Source organism: Macrosteles quadrilineatus, unplaced genomic scaffold (assembly GCF_028750875.1).
Source record: "Macrosteles quadrilineatus isolate MER2022 unplaced genomic scaffold, UCM_ALF_1.0 Scaffold_2__2_contigs__length_208266976, whole genome shotgun sequence".
NCBI classification, from domain to species: Eukaryota; Metazoa; Arthropoda; class Insecta; order Hemiptera; family Cicadellidae; genus Macrosteles; species Macrosteles quadrilineatus.
This window is the reverse complement of record NW_026542595.1, coordinates 175,134,290-175,155,344: the sequence shown is the minus strand read 5'-3', so window position 1 is coordinate 175,155,344 and position 21,055 is coordinate 175,134,290. Positions and strand designations below refer to the sequence as shown.

Below are 21,055 nucleotides of genomic sequence, written 5' to 3'. Positions count from 1 at the left end.
CTAAGGCCAACTGTAAAGTATTTTTCCATGATATAGTAAACATCCAGGATTCAATCAGAGGAATGTGCCACAACCTCTAATCACATAATCTTAACATCCTGGATTCCATACTAAGAAATCAAAGTAGAAAAGCTATGCAGAAGAAGATGAAGTCGGAGGTCTACGAACTTCTCAAGTAAGTTCTCAGAAGAGGAGTCACAAGGCAAGATGCAATCTAGTCAGGAGAGTCAAAGATTGCACAGCGATGTCTTGTATTCTAAAATCACAAAGAGCTTTAAGTCAAATTAATAAATCAAACGTTAATAACGCTGTAAACATATTTCAATAAAGTATAAGTTTCGTACTGTTAAATCCAATATGTCCTCAACAAAAATAAATCTGCTTTCATGTCCCAAGGTTTCAATGAAAATGCAAACAGCCACAGAATCTTATGTGTAAAATGTTTATTTTCTGTTTCTTCAAAGCATTTATAGCATCAGACTATTGAATGAGTTCAAATTAAGCTTTACTTATAGTTTTTTGGTGCATCCCTTTTATAAAGTGGGCGATCTTTCATTTTATACTATACATCTGACATCGCCAATGATACTGTATGTCTGTTTTCATTAGTATGATAAATATTCATCATTATGTTTGTTGCAAACCTTAAATTTTCTTACCTTAGCGACGTAGTTTCAAGTTAAATCATCTTTAAAAAGTCATGATAGGGATGCCATCGTTGGGAGTTTTTAAAAAGTAGTTGTAATAGAGGTGTCTTCATCGGTAGGTATAAGAGAGGTGTCTTGATCGGTAGTCATAAGAGAGGTGTCTCAATCGGTAGTCATAATCTAGATGTCATAATCAGTAGTCATAATCTAGACGAAGTCATAATAGGGAGGTCGTAGTCAAAAACAAGGCATTGCTGTGCAATCTTTGACTCTCCTGACTAGATTGCATCTTGCCTTGTGACTCCTCTTCTGAGAACTTACTTGAGAAGTTCGTAGACCTCCGACTTCATCTTCTTCTGCGTAGCTTTTCCTCATTGATTTCTTAGTATGGAATCCAGGATGTTAAGATTATGTGATTAGAGGTTGTGGCACATTCCTCTGATTGAATCCTGGATGTTTACTCTATCATGGGAAAATACTTTACAGTTGGCCTTAGGAGTCGATGAAGAATATCAACATAGTGTTCTGGGGAAATCTTCTGTGATCGAATCAGGCTGTTTCCTCCATGATAGAAAGAACACTTGTGAATCTTCCTAGGAAACTGATGAAAGAAAACCTCAATCAAATGATGAACTTCTTGGAAAAAGATTCTTCTCAGATTCCAACATTGCTGAAGATTTCTAGCAGGATCTGCCAAACAATCAAGTTGCGAATTCACAAAACAACTCTTGAAATGGCCACTTCAAGTCAAATTTGTAAAATGTATTCATTCATCCAGTACCGCAAGCCAAATCATCAGTCTGGAAATTATTGGCAAACTACATTAATTTTGCTTGCATTGAAAAAAAAACTGGTCCCACTCTTAATTTCCATTTCAACAGGAATTCGGGCATCTTGCCCCAATTTTAACGAGCAGGATCAGTAGGGGGTTTTTTAGCATTCTTGGGTTTTTCGGGTATCGTGTTTATTCTTTTGTACAAGGCCTCTTCCTTTTGGTACTCGTAGACATTTTTTATACAGTGAGCAGTCTTGAGAGCCACAACTGCCACAGTCACAGTGTAACACATGCGATAGATCAAGCTCATTTTCACAATGCAATTTAATTTTGTTCAAGCTAAATAAAAATTCTTCGCTTTCATAGAAAATTTAAGAGGGAAGTCTTGTGTATCTATGGTAACGAACTGTGTTTAATCTAATTTTGTCCCTTATGTGATGAATCTTGACACTTGTTATTTTTAATTTGTCAAATCTATTCTTCACTGCAGGGCAAGACTTTTATAGTTTGATCAAAATGATGAATTTAATGCACTTAAAAAATGTTATATTATAAAATCAGTTGGATATATCAATGTCAAAGGAACAGATAACTATTCCTTATCTCGTTAGATTATATTTATTGTAGGGGTTGGTACTTGCCTTTTTTGGTCTACTTTTAACAATTATTTGTAGATGAGTTAGTTTGAGGATGTGAGCTGTGTTCCAAGTTTTGGAATAGACTAACCATGAAGTATGTTTAATCTATATGGGTTTGGTGAAGTCGGTGAATTAATGTCAAATCAAGTATTAAAAAAATGTGTACAGGGTTTTTACTTTGATGTACATATCTAGCTAGGGGGAACAATGCATCTAAGCCTCTCTACATACAAAACATGCGGAAATACAACAGTGCCATCACATTTCATCTCATTTGCATGATTTGTTGCCAACAAAGCCGGACTAGGTTATGAATGTAGTTCACCAAATGTTTAAGATTTGTGGTCAAATTCACTACAATTTATGGTCCATCCCATCCACTAAATACATGCACAGCTTTATGTGATCGAAATGGCCAAGCCAATTGACTGGGCTCGCATATCAATAAAGTTCAAGTTTTACAGCAACCTCAAGCACGATTTCACAAAACTACGCAATAAGTTAATCAATTAGAAACTAAGTACACAATGTTAAATACATTGGTCAATGTAGCAAGAGAAGAAATCAAAATTGCATAAACAAAACTCATGAAACAATTATAAGACCTCCAAAAAAACCTTTTGGACAGCCTATAGCTGATAAATGACAGGAAGTACTTTGTTCAACGAATTCATCAATCACGTTTTTTAAGGTACACAATCGTCATACTCATTATTATACTTATCCTCCCTTCTTTTAACTAAGATTTTAATAACTTCACTCTTATCTATCGCAGTTATTTGAATTTCCATAAAACCTCAAGAGTAACTTTCAGTTTCGACGGGCTTCCCCTAGTTCTTTATATATTTCTTTTATGATGTTTATTCTATTCAGATTACTAAAAAAATGTAGTTTAAGATCAGGCATTAAAAAACCCAAATTAGCAAGTTGATCCTGAAAGCCAGAAGCTACAAACTAAAATTTGTACTTGCACTACCTTTCTTCCAATATCTTACACATTTGACCACCTTCCTCAGTTGTTTTGATGTTCATCTATTTTTTCTTGGCCAAAAATATCTATTTTATCTTTTTTTTGCTTAATAGTTCTTCACTGTTCACATAGGTACTGATTATCTTTTTTTTTTTGTTAATTTCTTCTTCCCAAATGATCCTAGGGCCCCTGTATCAGATGGTAATTTTCAATCTTTCTCTTCCTTAGATAACATTTTGACTGAACCAATTCAGAAGAACATCATATCTTAAAAATGTCAAGAAAGTTGATCACATGTTTGTACTGATAACTGTAGGAAATGGGAGGAGGAAGGCTGGGGGAAAGTGAGATTCATAGATATGAATAACAGCACACAGTGTTAGTGTTGTTATATCCATGGGGACAATACTCTGTGTCATTCTACCACAGTGCATGTAGTTATTCCCCACCTACACTGGGAGCCAATAAATCTCACGATTTAGGTATGGTAGAAGTAGTTTAGTATGGTAATTGTATTTTCTCAATACTTCTTACTAGAGAGGTTGGTGTGTATAAGATTTTACCAACACTCCCCCTCAACGGCAGGGAGAAAGTATGTGTCAGAATGCTGATACCGTTTATTTGTATTTTTCACCAAGCGCTTTTGTCTGCATTTTTAGCTTTTGTCTGATGGAACTGTATGTGCCTTGTTTTTGCTGAGGTTCCTTTTAATTTGTTGGATTGATTTTATTTCTGTGGGCGAGGTTTTATTTTCCTTGTTTGTATAGACTACAGCAGGAAAATCTGATTCTTCTATTATAATTTACATTTATTATTCATGCTACATATCTATATTAATAAAAGAGGAACTATGTATGTGTGTGTGTATGTATATACGTTATGGACTCCGAAACCGCTCGACAGATTGTAATGAAACTTTCAGGCATTATTAAGCATCTTTCAAGGATGGTTCGAGTGAAGTTTGGTGCAGATATATCAAAAGGGCTCTGCCCCAGAGGGTTTTAAGTGGGCCAATGTCAGACTTTTTGATCTACAATGTTTACAAATAAATATAATTTAAAAGCAGATGTTTACTTTTACCAACTGTTTTGTAGGTTTGAATAATTACAACATTCTGTATTAGCATTAGTCATGATTTGAAATAGTGCCACAGTGTTTCTACAGAGTGCAGCACAGAAAACTATTTTACTTTTGAATAAGTCCAAATGTATTAAACCCCAATCGCAGCACACCTGTGCACTTAACAACGTTTAAATTCTCCAATGTTAAATATTAAAACATAAAAACCTTTAATAAAGTATTATAAACAATAAAAGGGATGACTTTTTAAAATTTATGACAACGGCTAATTTGCAATCAAAAGGTGAGTGAGTGTAGCGAACGAACATCAACCTGGAGGCGAGTTAGCGTAGCAAACGAGCTAACCTGAAAACAAGTGAGCGCAGCGAACGAGCTCCAACCTAAAGGTGAGTGAGCGTAGCGAACGAACTTCAACCGGGACGTGATTGAGCCATGCGAATACTTATGAAGTTAAACGGGGCAAAGCCCGTGGGTACAGCTAGTATCTTATAAATCTTATAAAATACCTAACAATAACCCAGTCCCACCCATCTTTAAACCTTTAATAAAATACACATAAAGAAGGATACCCATCAAACTTAATCACTGCATTTCCATCTCCATCAATCATAGTAGCTAATTATGTAAATGTACTTATTAAAAACAACATCCCACACACATCAAAATCATTATGCAAACATGCAAAAGACTTAATTAACAAAATACAATTGCAAGACATCTCAGACAGATTTACCCTTGCTACCACAGATGTTGAAAACATGTAGGGAAAAATTTCACATAAAGAAGCAATAGATGACGTACTAAACAAAGCTCATAGCATCCAACAACTTTGCATATGACGAAATCAACAGTATTTAAAATAACTGCATCCATAAGAAAAGAACTGAATAAAGCTACTTTATTATGGTTAAATATATTATGACCCTCAAGGTCTGTCCATGGGAACTATGATCCATATTAGCAGAAATCTACATACCATACTCAACCAAAATGAAATTTATCCATGTTTTCCTCCGTCATTCACATGAATCAGTCAGTCAGTGTACCGGTCCGCACAACGATTAATAATAGGGCCAAGAAATTATTGAATTAATAATTATTGAAATTAGTAGGATTGACAAGTTTAAGAAGATTGAATAACTAGTATCTGAAATATGATGATTTTAGCGAATTTCCTTGTAGGGAAGTAGCTATTACCGTATGTGGCACGGTAAGACCTAGGCCCGGGACCGATTTACTTTTTCGTGTTGATGTCCCCAGAGCCCAAAAACACAATTTGTTCAAATTTGTATATAATGTGTTTTTATATATACAGTATTTATATATACATCTGTGAACACGATAGCTTGAGTAATTTTTGTCCAATTTCGATGAAATTTGGCTTGAAGGTGTAGGGCAAGATAAATTTGAATGAGTTCGCGAACCAGCATGATCGGACTATGGGAACGGGGTGTTATAGGGGGTCATATGGGGTAAAACTTGTGTTTTCTTATTTTTGACCCTAAAAACATAAACATAAATCTAAAAACACAAAGTTTCCCAATTTCTCTGTCGACTTTATTAAAAAGCTAAAAAAAAAACATATTATTTAGTACATCAAAGGGATTTTGTACGGTTAATGGTAACGGACAAAATTCAAAAAATTGTAAATTAAAAATGTTCATGTTATTCTTATGGAGAATATTGTAAAATGCCGTAGTTTGCTTGTTTATGGATATAGTTTGATAAAACTTGGTACTGTACTGTAAATGTATTTATTTTATACTAAACTATTATTATTTTACAAAAAATTGCACCTAGGTACCCATTTAACCTAATATTAATTAAATGGATTTAATTAAAATCAATTCAGGTAGATGGAAATTCGCTTAGTCAGCAGGTTTGTTGCGGCGGGGGTATTTTTATCTAGCATGTTAATGTTACCTTTCATAGCGTCAATATCAAATGGGTTATCTTCCTCTCCTTCATCTTCTTTGTCCTTTCCCTCCCCATCATCCAGCTGAAGGTCGTCTGGCAGATCCAAGGGTTCTGGCTCAGGCGGAGGCTGGTTATTTCCTGAGAGTCAAGAGTCAATATTAAATTAAGATACATGATACAACACCCACAAAATAGAGGATAGGTTTACCTGAAAAGACAATTTACAATAGTTTGCAAAGAACATTTCTAACATGGAGGTAAGTTCTCATCGATGTTTATAAGATTGTTTTTGATGATATTTAATTGGTGGATTCCCTTTTTTATCAACTCAATTTTTTTAGATTATTTACAAGATCAGACATTCCACACCCTTATTTAGAAGAAATTATTATAAGAATTTTTTCAAAATGTGTTTTTCAATAAAGACATTGAAGAATAAAAATGACAGTGTAATTTGCTATATTGGTAAGATATGCTAGTAATTAGAGCGCTAGTTACCATGGTAAGGATCTATCTGATCATCGTCCACCTCAGGTTCTTCCATCTCATTTATCTCTTTTTGTTTGTCATTCTTCTGTTCCCCACTATCCTCATCATTGTCTCCACCTTGAGGTGTTTTCTCGTCATCTTTCGCCCCCATCTGCTTCTCTCCTGTCTGTTCACCCCGATCCCCTTGCTCTTCCTCCAATTCTTCGCTTTCCTCTTCTTCATCTTCCAAATCACTTCCACCCCAAATCTGAAAGAAGGTTTGGTTTTTTGGTCACAAAAAATTATGATAGGCTGGCAAAAATATAGTAACAAATTAGGATCATAAACCAGTACAACTAAACAAATTACTATCAAAATTGTTAAAAAATAAACTGTAAACGTTAACTTAAAAATGTAATTTTACCTGCTGATCCAAAGTTTCAGCTCCTTTATCAGTATCTCCCATTTCTTTATCTGGTTCTTCTTCATCACTATCTTCCCCACTACCATCTTCATCTTCTTTCCTTTCGACATCTTGTAATTTTCCACCAAAGTCGTCAGACATCTCAATTCCTTTTTCTTCTTCCTGTGAGATAAATTCAGTTTTGTAAAACACAACTTTTGTCTAATTGTTAATAGGGAAGAACTAAATAATTTTTAAGTTAGCTAAATTATAAAATGTTATCTTTAAAAATATATCACTTTTACATTTGCATCTATGCTGGGTTAAATAAATAAAAAAAAAACTATCAAACTATTGATCATGCATTCCACCATACCTTGCAGTCTTTCTCCTCCTCCTGCTCGTGCTCTCCTGGTTTTTTGGCATCCTCCAGCTGATCCTGACTCTCAATCTCCTCTGATACATCCTTCTGTCCCTCCCCCTCTCCCAGACCCATCCCTCCCTTCGTTGTCTCCGTTCCTTCACCATCCTCCTCTTCCAACAGCTCCTCCGGAATTCGGAAACCCTGCGGAAGGACAAAACAGATTGAATTCTAACGTTGTTTCGTTTTTCTGTTTTTAGACGTTGGCACCGAGTTGAGTTGACTCGAGTAAAGAAACACTCGACTCGTCACATCATTATATAATTATTGTTATCCAATTGCGATGAGACACTATACTTATTACTGATTTTTCTTGAGAAAGGAAGAAGTAGAATGACAGTTACGTAATTAGAAACTAGAAAGTGATGTGTTGGCAAGACTGATTTGGTCCGTTCAAATTAGTGCCAGTTTTGTAACTGCAATTCTACTTCTTTCTTCTAAAGTAGCCCCTTGTAGGGGTGAAATTATCAAGTTGATTGTGTTCCGAACTTTCTTTGTGCTTTCAACTACCTAACACTGTTTTCTTAGGTAAGTTAGTCGTTTACCCATTCCTTCTTCAATATTGTTATAATGTATTCCTAAGCAAAGTGCTTTTTCCACCAAAAACCTACATGCTTTTAAAAACGTCCACAGTCCATACAATCATTACAAATCAAAAGTTACAGATCAAATAGTTTAACATATCTGTAACAGCGGAATAAAGGAGACACTATTTTGGGAGCTAACTTTTAAAGGTAAACAAAACATATTGTCTGTTTTGTGAATTAATAGTGTAGTAAAACAAAAAGATTGCTAACCACACAGGCTAAAAGTGTCTTTTCAACCCTCCCCCATTTGACCTCGACCATTTAACTAGAAACATTTGTCAAGAATGTCTCTAAACCCTATGATGAAACTATTACCTTGATTGCGAGATCAACGAACAGTGTAAGAAGTGAAGAACACAGTTGAGCAGATGAGTGGAGAGCTGATATTTGTTGAGTAATGACAAACTGTGCCAGTAAACTGTACTGTTGCAACAATGGTACACACTGCTTCAATCTCCTAAAACACAAAACATATCAAATAATTCATATTGAAACAATTTTAGAATTTAAAAATAGAAAGGATTTGTCAGCAAATACCCTTGTTACATACACAACCAAACCTCAAACAATAACAATTGACTGCCTATACCTATTCCAATCCAAATTAATTTTCAATAAATTATAACTAATTTTCTTACCTAATTTTTAAATTGAACAGACATTTACTTTTTAGCGAATTTCCCATATAGGGAATAAGCTATTACCGTAGTACTCATGGAAAGAGCTGGACCCGGGACCGATTTTTTTTTTTTCGTTTTGAGGTCCCTAGAGGCCAAAAACACCATCCGTTCAAATTCATATATAAATGTTTTTAGGGTACTGTGGTATTTTGATTTACTTAGTAATATATATATATATATATATATGTGTCCGTTAGCGCGATAACTCGAGCAAAAATGATCCGATTTTGATTAAATTTGGTACAAACGTGTAAACCTACGTTTATTCGAACGAGTTCGCAAACCAGCATGATCGGACCATGGGAACGGGGGTTTATGGGGGCTTTTATGGGGTAAAAATGGGTTTTTCCAATTTTTGACACAAAAAACATAAAATTTTGCAATTTCTTTCCAAACTATTTTGTAGAGCTTAAAAAAACAAATAATTTAGTATATTGAAGCGTTATTATGCGCCTAATAGTTACGGAGAAATTGTTAATTTAAAATTCCCATGTTATTCTTATGGAAAATAAGTAAAGTTGTAGTTTGCTTGTTTATTAAAATATTTTGCCCAAATTTGGAAAATGTTTTAATTTCTTACTAACTATTAACATTTTACATAACTTTTACCCTCCCTGTTGCAGCAAACCTAAGTATGTGTTAAACTGATTCTATTTAAATAGGGAATAAATGTGATATTTTTAAGAAGACATTTTAGTGTAAATCCAATCAGGCAAATGGAAATTCGCTTAGTCTGCAGGTTTGCTGCGGCGGGAGTGTTTTTTATTTGAGAAGAAACAAGTAAATGAAATGACCAGCCACTAAACCAAAGTGCTTGCTAAAGGTCAATGGCATAGAATATAATTAATAGCTCACCATCTGCTTGGGCCATCTCCTATGCACTGAACATGAAGTCTTTGCACATCTCTGGTAATTTCTGATAGCTTCAAAATATCCTGTTCTTTTTTCAAAACATTTAAAATAGTCTCCTTCAAGTGGTTCTCGTAAAGTTTGTCTTCATCTTCACTTTCCTGCTTCTCCGATGTTTGCTCACTATTTTCAGGTTTCTGAACAACGCTTTTGTAATACTCTTGAATCGAATACAAAACTTTGTTCAACAAAGTTTGAACCGTCCTCCCATCTTGTGTGATTTCACTTCCAGTACTCTTCGGTTTTTCTGTTTCAGCAAGTTGATGATTGAACCATTCCAAATACTTATCAATCTTTTGTTGCACATCAATCCAACAACGTACGACCGGATTGATGTCGTTTGCGTTTCTCATCCTGAATACTTCTATGATACCATTCAAATCTTTCTTTATATCAATGAGATTCGCACAGCCGGTTTGCAGTGTGTTCAAATCTTCAAAGCAAGAAACAACCTCAAAATCTTCGCTCTCACAAGTCTTTTGGAAGTTTTTCAAAAACAACGTGTACTTCCCTTTTTCTTCAATTAGCGATTTACACTTTCTGGCAGACTTGGTGATAGATGTCAACTTAGTCTTGACTCTGCTCCAGTGTTCATCTCCTTTGAAGACAATGGTTTCAACACAGTCAGGAATGACAGTTGTTACTGTTTCGTCTATGACAATCACATCTTGAGCTTCTGGACAGGTTTCTATTAGTAAATGAAACTGGAGTGCGCAAAAGATTATATCTTCCAACAAAGAAACCATGTCATCCTGAAAAAATTCAAAGTATAATGATTGCTTTTATGTCATGTTTATTTTCTGAATATGAATGATTTATTCCGTTAAATTTGCTACAAAGTACAAAGTTTACATTTTTTACCATAATATTAAGTTTACAACATAAAATAATCAAGAACAGAAAAAATTAAGAAAGTTGTGAATTAATGTTGAATTATACAAAAACTAGCATAACGAACATAATAAACTTATAATTCCGTAGCTAGTTATAATTAATTGGTCTTGTGGAATCAGCAGACATAGACAAACTCTGCCTGTGCGTTTGCTGGGTTGCAAATAGTCTTTAATGACCTAAATTTGTTAATTGGGGATCCAAACGGAGATTGAATAAAAAATGGGAAAACAGATTTTTTTTATTTTTTTGAGGATGAAAGATATGCAATTGACATGAAATGAGTGATAGATAATTTCTGTGGGAGCAAATTACAGTTGGTTCGGCCAGGAGCTGTGCACAAGGCTGGGGGGTTGGTGGGGGAGGGACAGCACAGTACAAGGGTCAGGTCAAACAGGCCGGTAATCAGCTGAGATGATAACATCGGCCTCGCCCGTTCCTATATTTAGAAGGAATTCTTTAACCCTGATTTTAAATAAGTTGAGGGAAGGTAAATCAAAGATGGCTAAGTCATTAAAATAAGAGCCGATGTTACGAAACAGTATATGAGAAATGTAAAAGTAGTTAGTTGAAGAAAAAGAATAATTTTTTGTAATGTAGTGATACCAACTCTTGAAGACCTTGTGTTGTGTGAATATGCAAATCCATGGAAAATGTTATTGTAATTTTTGAAAATATGAATGAATATATTTTTAATGTAAATTTGGCGAATAGAAAAAAGGGACGTTTCCTCAAATAAAACGACTGACGGGAATCGTCTGCATCTTCCAAATCCTATTTTTATCATGGCAAAATTGTGCTACAAACAAGATAGTTATGGTATTTCTTAATTTGCCTTTAGTCTTTGAAGTTTTTATACAGTAAATAAATGTGCCTATCAGGCAAAGTTTGTGCGGCTGAGGACAGTGGTACTATGAAAGTTCATAAAGTGTAGAAATATATTTTGCTGTTAACATTATCCATCACGAAACAAATATGAGAAATGTGAATTGAACACAAACATGTCCTAATACCTGTATATCAATTTTGACCACATACTATATTTCCACTGCTCTTACAATGATAAAAATTTTCATACGACACTCAGTACTGTAAGTTTAAAGTCATTAAAGTATTTTTGGTGATGCTGAGTTAATAATGTGATGGAAAATGTCCGTAATAACCTCTTAAATAAAATACACTCAGTAATCAGGCCAATTCAATGACCTGAATGTGTTGGATTAGCCAGACTTAGTTTTAATAAATAACCTCAAAGTGGCATTACATTTAATCATAATAACTCATAAAAAAAAAAAAAAAAAAAAAAAAAAAAAAAAAAAAAAAAAAAAACAGTAGAACATACCTTTAGTTTGTCAAGGTCAGAGATGTATACATCCTTAGAGTTTGTCTTAATAAAGTTGAGCTCCTGAATCAGACATCGAAGTACAAACAAACTTGTCACTGACTCGCATATGTTCTTTTTCTGATCGTGACACATACCCTGTCAAATAAAGAGTAATATAAATAATGAACAATTTGGTATACTGTTAATTACTTATAAATAAAAAGTATTGCACAAGAATTTTGAAACTCTAAAACACAGTAAATGTTAAGCAACTTGTAAACAAAATTTTTTTAAACTTTTATAAGGCCTTATTAAAGTGAAAATTAGGTTTTACAATCCAAACAATGAAGAGAATAGACTGAGTTAAGTATTTTCACAAACAAATTAAAAAGTATAATAATTTAAGTTAATGAATAAAAATATATGTTTTATTAGAAAAAAATATGTAGGCCTAAAGATAATGCAACACTCTCCCAATCTGCACCCGATAACCCAGCATATGGGATATCTCAGGAAACTAAAAGATACATAGAACTCTACGCCGGAGTACAATACCATACTCGTCACTTTTACAGTCCGAACTTAACCGTGTTTGCGGGACTGTACACTATCAACATTTGCAATTCTCTATATTTGTTAATTTTACAAACCATCAGATGGTTGGTGAATCCTTTACATCTGTCAACAATAGCAGGTCCGAGATCCTTGTGAGGTTTGGCCAGTGCTGCCCTCAACTGGGACAGGTATGCGACAGAGTGAAGGAAATGCTCGTCACAACCTCGCCACGCCGCGGCCAACTCCTTGTCAGCAGATCTACAGGAACAAGATAAACTCTTCAAACTATCAAGTTTTGACAAGGAAATATTTAAAAATACTCATATAAGTTATAAATTTAAATATAAAATTGGTCTGTTATGTATTCAGTTTAATAAAATATGGTATAGTGTTATGGGGTAATACTGAATTTGCTAAAGAAGTACTAACAGCACAAAAGAAAATCTTGAGAATAATGACTTTAACACTGCCTGGGACTCTAACATCCTTAAATAATATATTCATTCCATTACCTAGAGTCAATCTGAGCAAGTCCAGCCATCACGTTGAGTGGTTGATGTTGAGTGAATGTGTCTACCAGAGACTTGGACCCGACGACTAGTCCTGTCCTGTAGCTCAGTCCTAGGTCTGCCAATTTGTGGAACACGTCTGTGAGTGACGCTCGTTTACGGTGCAACACACTACGCGCTGCCGAGCGTTGCCGTTCCTTGCTGAGTGTACGATCCACCTAACGTTAACATTTAAGTCAACATTCAGGTACAGGTGTATTTATACGTTCTGGTGTATTTATTTACAATGTTTAAAAACTTGACTCTGTGGCCTTATGACATATTAACTGAAATATATTAACTGTAGCATGAAAGCTGTAAATTAAGGACCGCAAACAGTTCTAACCACATCCAAGCAAGCAGTCCCTGAGGTCCCGGGTTCGATCCCCGCCAAGTCACCAATGGATTTTATCTAAGTGATAATGCCGCAACCCCTAGGTCTAGCCTGAAGTAATGTGAAAAACAATCCCAGGCTCGTGCCTAGCTAGCGTCCTTAGGACAAAAAAAAAAAAAAAAACTGTGATGAAATTAATACACAGGGAACTGACTAGAATTGAATTTGGTGAAATGTTGAACACAAAGTTAATGTCGAATTTCAACAAGCTTGCTTGGCAGTGACTGGAACTTGCTGACAAACAACCCTCGAACTAGTAAACGTTGGATCGTTTTTAGCTTTATGGCACATAAAATGTACCTACTTTATCTGCCTTATTTCGAGACAACACAAAACATATCCATAGGAACATTGAGCTTACAATAGTTTTCCACCAGAAAATTTTACATTTACAAGTAATTATTGATTTGCAGTTATGTATTGGCTACAAAGTCAACTCACATCTTTTGTGTTGAGCAGCTGACCAACTTCCTGCAGCAGTTCCACCACTTGTTGCAAAGCTGAGATATTTCTAGGAAGAGGACAGTTGGCTACACTGTCCCGACACAGCTTACGAGCTCGAGAAAACAGAGAACGTTCCTTTTCTATCGCATCATTTGAGTTCACTTCTTCGCTGTCTGGTGATGCATTCTAGAACAATACAAATACAAGTTTTATTTTGTTGTAAACTAATAGCCTTAACTATCGATAGAACCTCCCATTCCCATAGTCAAGTTGTGGTCAGTTTAGGAAAAACAATAGTTTCAATTGATTGACACTAAAGCTGATGTAAATTACTGATTTCTGTCAAATACACAAATTTTTGTAAGCGTATTGTAAAATAAAGCAGCTTTAATGATATTATATCAAATATCAATGTACTACCTCAAAGATAACTAACCTCATCTGAGACCACAGCAAAATCATGAATATCTCCAACAGTTGCTTAGATATTATACTCATTTTCCGTGGTCACTGTAAACTTCTGATCATCTCCCACGGTCGTTTAAGGGATCATCATCGTCTCCCACGATCACAGAAACTTTAGCATGATAATTCGCAATCCAAAAGTGTGAATTTTTCATATTGCACGATCTTTGCAGACGTGTCGGATATCATTATTTTCATAGACTCTTGATGATTAATTCTCCATACCGATACCAATGTCCAAGCATTGATGGTATCGAGAATTGGTTAAGAGAATCAACAAATCCCTAGCAGGAATATATGATATATGCAGAAATCACTTATTGTATATGATTTACCTCTATCGCAAGTACAGGAGCCACGTACAATGAAGCGTTGACAGTCACAACTTTGCCTTGGCCTGACACTGGATCTAGCCTTGTCATTGCCGAGGTGGCTGGTTGCTTCAGAACAGCCTGTTAACAGCAATCAAATAATTTACATAGGAAAAAATAAATAAACAAACAAAATACCAGGGCTCACACTGCACACTTTGATTTGTGATTCTTTTTAAATTGTCTCAAAGTTTTAGTTAAAATTTTAATTTGGTACCTAATGAATTTTGTAGAATATGACAACGTACTAATTTTTTTCATGTTTTCTTATTCACCTCATATTCTCGTATGTACTTGAAGAGAGTGCGATGAGTCTTGTCCACCGTCTCTTTGACTGCCCAATAGTTGATATCATTCCACCTCGCAATTTTAACAAAATCTTTCAGTTTTTTCTCCACAGGTTGACTGAGGTCTTTAATTCGGCGTTGTATCACCCGGTTGAATTGAGCGTAATACTGGTGGACGTTCCAAAATATGTTGGCCTGCAACTCTGAAAAGAAATCAATATTTTAGTTGTACATTTCATTGTCAATATACTTTTATTGTGTTTTTGTGATAGAAGAATGTAAAGTTCCACAACATTGAATACGGCTACGATACAAGATCTAGAGCATTGGTTTGTTATAAACGGCCTTCATTTAAATACTAGTAAGACGAGTTTGGTTCATTTTAGAAACTCACAGAGTAGAGAAGGAGAATTTAAACTAAGAATCAGCAGTAATGATGTGAAATGCCAGAGTTCAGTAAAGTTATTAGGTGTTGTGTGTGACCAGAACTTAAATTGGTGGGAACATACAACACAAAAGCAACATGTGTAAAATACCAAATAAGTAACTAAATAAGTTGTTCTAAGTAATTACCAAATATTTCTGGCAAAGTAGGTCTGGTGTCAATTATCAAGAATCTAATAATAGACAGAGAAAGAACCACCTCAAACATTGCTACTCATCCTTGCACATTAAAATAAATATACTTATGACAGCAGCAATCTAGCGTAGCCCCAACCAATCTCTTAATGCAAACAACTAACATTTAGCTACAAGTGTTAACTGGACAGCCAACTATGTTTACCTCCAAGATCTTATCAGTTACAACAACAACAAAAAAAGCTGCAGCAAACTTGCAGACTAAGTATGGATTTATATGACATTATATGGATGTGAACAGATGGTTTTTAACCACTGGGAACAATTTAAAAAATCGGTCCTGGATCTAGGTCTCATGGGAACTAGGGTAACAGCTTATTTCCTATATGGGAAATTTGCTAAAATATTCCCTACATGGAAAATTTGCTAGAATAATAGATTAATCAGAGCAGATTATTACTTTGTCCATTATTGAAGCAGTGGAAGTGAAACGTGAAGAGCAGGTCTAGTCTTGTCTGATACTCGCCCAAACAGCTGGTCTCCATAAACTGCTCCAGTACAGGTGCCAGCTGACCAGCGTCGTCTGACTCCTGGACCAGACTGTACAAGTGGAACCACCACTTGGTGACCACTCCGTCACACAACCTGTGGGATACAGTCATTTGAATTACTAGGATTCTGCAAGTCCCTGATATTTTTGAGTTTGTTTAAGGAGTTAGGAATCATTTTTTGTACAAGTCCGGTCATTTTCGGTACATTTTCGGTCAGGTTGAGCCGAGCTTTTATATTTTAGATTGCAGAACGCATCTTCAAAGATACGGGATTGTAAATTGTAATTTATACCAAGATCACAAGTGATGTTCACGGTTTTTGCTGCCACCGTAGATAACAATGATGATGTTGCCGTCAGAAGATATTCTTGATTTTGCCGTAACTGAGGAAGATGTTCAAAATTTTTTCTTAATTTTCTTGAGTAATCCAGTTAAACCTTGCCAGTACAAAAACTTAAAAGATAACACTAATGCGTGTTGTGTTTGTAATAATTTAGACTAAGTTAGTAAAATTTGGTTTAGGTTTGTACCTTTAATTTGCTTACTATTTATTATGCTAAGTTAAGCCTAGATTAAATACTTATAGCAAGACAAATGATTAATCTGAAGAATTTCTTAACAATACAAATTTAATGAACTAAAAATAAGATATTACAATGATGAATGGGGTAAATGAACAGATAACAGATAAGTTAAGTTATAGGGTTGCCATCTTTGGTTTAGCCTAGCTCAGTAAAAACAGAACAATGAGTTTACAATTTAGTTTATTTACATAAATCTCAGGGAGGGGAACTCGGCTGGCTAAAAAAGATCTTCAAATATTTTAATTTATGAAATAAAATATGTCAATTATTATGAAAAATGGGATAATTTTGATATTGCTCTTAGGCTTGGATAGGTAAATTAAATAAGTCCAACAATGAATAGACCAGGTGAAAAATTTATCAAAGTTGAATTTAGTTCTCTTGTTCAAATTGTTTTTCTGGGATTATTCTTGATGAAAATAAAGTAGTTTTTGAATTCAAATTATTAGGTTCGATGATCAGAAAGTAAATAAAATAGGTCTATTAAGTTGAATTTCTTGAAGGTAGGCTAAGCCTATACAAAATGGAGAGTTCTCACCAGATCTTCAGTAACAGTGTCCAATTTATATAAATCTTGAGGTGGTAGTACAAATTTGAAATGAAAAAAATATATATGTAAGCTAAACTGTTTTTCTGTAGTTAAGTTAGGTAATGTTAAGTTAAATAATTTTGATCACTGACTTTATAAATATTAGGGATTATACCCTCACTGCATTTAAGGTGTTGATGCTGCCATGTCCCAATAGAGAAGGAGGAAAATTTTAGTTTCACACAGGATGATCAGAGTTCATTGTTGAAGCCAGCTGTCTTCTTCCTTTATCACTTGCACATGCACTAATAGTCAGGCTTTTGGATATTAATTTGATGTTGGGGTTTTAGAAATAATTTATACTATATTAATAATTTTGGATAAAAGTGTTATTGCAACTATGGACTTAATTACAGGTTACAGGATTTTATTAACAATAATTGTTGAATATATAGGCCTACAATATATTTTAAAATGTGATGATGGTTTCTGAGGGGTGATTAAAGGATAATATAATTTAAATTTACTATTAATCTTCTGACAATTTATTTAAATAGGCTATATGGCGAATTTTGGTACAATAAAAGAAGAAGAATTATATAACTAAAGAATGAATGTAGTGAATGGTCTAAAAATGACATGTAACATTGCAAACTCCTAATCAGCCACTTGGAATTCCAATATTACGTTTATTTAAGCATTGATATACAAGATTAATAAAGCCCCCTTTTTGGCATAATTTTTGGAAATTCACCCAATCTTCAAATTCTCAGAGAATCCCTTTTCCATTATAAATATAGGAAAAAATAATTACATGAATCAGATTGTCCTTTACATGCTTAATAATCTCAGTTCAGGGATGCTTGAAATAGCAAATTTTTATTGAAGTTCTCATCACATGAAATATCTATCCTATTTTTTTTCGCATATAGGTGGAGGCACATCCTTATATGAGCCCTGAAACATTGGGTTAGTTAGGTGATTAGCAGTGAACTAACCCAGGCTACAGGATAGAAGTCCACTACACTTGCTGAGCTCCAATCATAGTTTGCTTTATAATACCCATTAACAGAATGTGGTAAACAAGATCATGAAATCAAGTTCCATTTACTAAACTTACCTCATTCTAGCAGATTCAAAACAGCCTTTCCACTGAGACAGCTCAAGCTTCCTCCAATCTAATATTTGCCTACAAAACAGAAAATATTTCAGTCAGAGGGGTATTTTTTTACAGGTTACCAGGGCAGTATTGTGTAAGAAAAGGCTTTAGGCTAAAATTTAGATTTGAATATTGAAGAGATAACAGATAGATTACCTTAAAAGTACAGGTAGACTTAAGGACACACAGAAGATAACACATTATTTTATTTTGTCCCTTGGAGAACTTTTTCAAGACGGCGAGAGTTCAAAAAATGGTTGCTACCATGGCTGTAACATGCCTGTTGTCTGGGTATAAAAAATAATAGCCACTCCTTTTGTTAACTTTCTTGGGAAAAGTCCTCCAGTGGACGAAATACTCCCTAAACAAAAGGATAATCAATAAACCTTTAGCTCACCTAGTAACAACATGTGCGTGAGGTGCTAAAGTGACTCCGGCATGAGCGTTCTCCTCCCATTCCTTCAACTTGGTCAGTAGCAGCTCCAGACCAACGAGGAACCTAGATACGGGGCTGTGTGAAGGGAACGATTCAACTCTTCCAATCACCATCATAATCTGTACAACAAAACATGGTCAGTAGTAGTTCTACACCAACAAGGAACCTAGATACTGGGCCGTGTGATGGGCAGTCGTCATTTAGTTTTATAGCCATGCATGTGCTTTAATGTTTTCCTATCATATTCGTATTTTGTGTTGTATATGTACTATTTATTAAACCTTGACATAATGAAAATGAAGAATAGTGGTTTGGTTTAGTGTACTACGCCTACACACCCAACGATGGAGTGATCTCCGAAATGGCCGTAATGCTATAACTTAAGACTGTAAGTAACCTATATATAATTTCTACACACAATCTGCCACACTGAAAAATCATAAACAAATTAAATGTAAGTCTTAACCATTGATTTTAACTATTAAGTTACTACGTTACGTTTGTTTCTATTGAGAATGAAGGTTTTTTTATTTTTTTGTATAAAACCGATATTAATTGTTGATTATATATGTTAAGATTTCTGTAAAACTATTTGTAGCCTATGTATTGAATGTATTGACTCTATTCATGTATGTACATACAGACCGAATAAAGATTATTGATTCTGATTCTGATTACACAGGTCTTAGTATTTTTTCTTTAAAGCTATCTCAGTCAACACCGAGTTTTTCTCTGAACTCACCTGATTCAGTGTCGGATGATCCGGCCATTCACCAAGCAGCTCCTTCACTCTTCTTTTCAGTGACTCAAGAATGGGAATACACAGTTTGACTTCGTTGATATTTGCATCGTGGTAAAAGTCATAATGTCTCCTCGAACAACTGACAACAGAGCCATGATTGGCCGCCAAGTATATGCCGAGACTCATCGCAGGAGCTAGTTCAGGGTCAAGGCTATTGTCACACCCTGCGTACTGTGCGTTCAACAACACAGAGAACAGAGTCAATCTCTCCATAAAAGAAGAGGTAAAGTTTGGTTGTTCCGGCTCTACAGGAGTGGCCCAATGTGTGCGTGTGTGTTTTGTCACAATTGCTGAATGGATTCTGTGGATGTCTAGGATGTTTTCCAGACTAAGTTTGAGGTTTGAGTCTAAATCAGTGTCGTCTGACTCGGCGGGTTTCTTCTGCTCCAAACTTGGTGGTTCTAGGTCTGCAAAGTCTTTGTCTCTGTATGATGGGAATAATTTTCTCATTTCGATAGCGTCTTCCTCTTCTTCCGTCAAGTTTTCAGGTTTTCTTGGTCTAAAAAAAACAATAGTAATTTTGTAAGACAGTGAGTAAGGTTAAGTGACCACACCTAGTTTTGAATGAAAATAAAAAAGATGACTTCTGTTTTTGATCGCCATTTTTAATATACCAATAACTTAAACATTTCTCATGCAGCACCCTGTATTTTATGCTGCACTTAAGATTAAAATAAAATTTAAAGTATTTATTAGTTTTGAATTTTTTTCATAAGCCTACTTGTTTAAAAGCTACATGTTAAACTTTAGTGTAGGTGGCTCATATTGCATGATAATTAGAAAAAATAATACGGCTAGCTGTGAGGATAAAGTCTCCAATTTTTTCTCTAAATCTAATAGTTTTTGAGACTCCAACGATGATACAGTTATGTTCACTCTGCATACCAAATCTTGTCCTTGACGGACATACAATGGAGAAGATAAGCGAGTTTAAATTTAACCATAAGAGAGGCTACAGCTTGAACAGATCAGAATAAATAAATATTAAACAACTGTGTATGAAGCTCATATTCAACGCAGAGGTGAGAGAGAGAGATAGTAAATCAAGTGATAAGAGGTACTCTTGAGGGCAGGAGAGCATTGGGAAGATCAAGGATGAGATGGATTGACGGAGATAGAAAGGACCTATGAACTGGCAGAGGACAGAGGATCCTGGAGGCACATGGTTGGTGAGGCCAAAGACCGCCTTGGGTTTCAATGGCCACAGGAGTAAGTATGAAACTCACTTGTTGATGAAGAACTTGCCCTCCTGTTGTTCTTTGAGCTCCTTCTCCTGCTGCTGTTTTCTCCAGGCTGCAACCAGGTGGTCCAGGATGACTCCAACACAGCTGATCTCATCTCTGGCGAGACTGCCTCTCACACTCACCATGTTCATCACCTCCTCTAGACTACACTTGGCCAGTCTGTCAAACAAACACACAATAGGCCATGTCATCGGAAAAGTGTTAGAAGTCTTTCATCATCAAGTAATCAAGCTGCACACTGTTTACTTTTGCTGAGACTTTTTTATGGAGTTTTAAGGATGAAAAATCACAGGGCTTAAGCTAAGAAAGAGAGAACAGACACACAAATCACCCAAGAAACGAGTTCAAACTTTGAACTTCAAAGTAATTGATAGCACAAAAAAATGTTCACAACAAA

The 21,055-nt window shown here is 35.1% G+C and overlaps 1 protein-coding gene across 1 annotated transcript in view; it reads right to left on the bottom strand.

The window, feature by feature from the left end:
- The window catches only part of LOC128985157 (midasin-like), a 62,298-nt gene that overhangs the window by 17,344 nt on the left and 23,899 nt on the right, over positions 1–21,055 (bottom strand). Inside the window, exons 19-35 of the mRNA XM_054404539.1 lie at positions 20,641–20,817; positions 19,355–19,913; positions 18,574–18,731; positions 18,138–18,206; positions 15,814–15,998; positions 14,763–14,977; positions 14,452–14,568; positions 13,649–13,837; positions 12,778–12,992; positions 12,361–12,523; positions 11,729–11,866; positions 9,442–10,247; positions 8,222–8,363; positions 7,275–7,463; positions 6,920–7,081; positions 6,526–6,763; positions 6,034–6,165 (exon numbers count right to left, since the gene is read on the bottom strand). Of these exons, the coding sequence (XP_054260514.1) occupies positions 6,034–6,165; positions 6,526–6,763; positions 6,920–7,081; positions 7,275–7,463; positions 8,222–8,363; positions 9,442–10,247; positions 11,729–11,866; positions 12,361–12,523; positions 12,778–12,992; positions 13,649–13,837; positions 14,452–14,568; positions 14,763–14,977; positions 15,814–15,998; positions 18,138–18,206; positions 18,574–18,731; positions 19,355–19,913; positions 20,641–20,817 (3,854 nt within the window). The remainder of the gene's footprint in view (positions 1–6,033; positions 6,166–6,525; positions 6,764–6,919; positions 7,082–7,274; positions 7,464–8,221; positions 8,364–9,441; positions 10,248–11,728; positions 11,867–12,360; positions 12,524–12,777; positions 12,993–13,648; positions 13,838–14,451; positions 14,569–14,762; positions 14,978–15,813; positions 15,999–18,137; positions 18,207–18,573; positions 18,732–19,354; positions 19,914–20,640; positions 20,818–21,055) is intronic.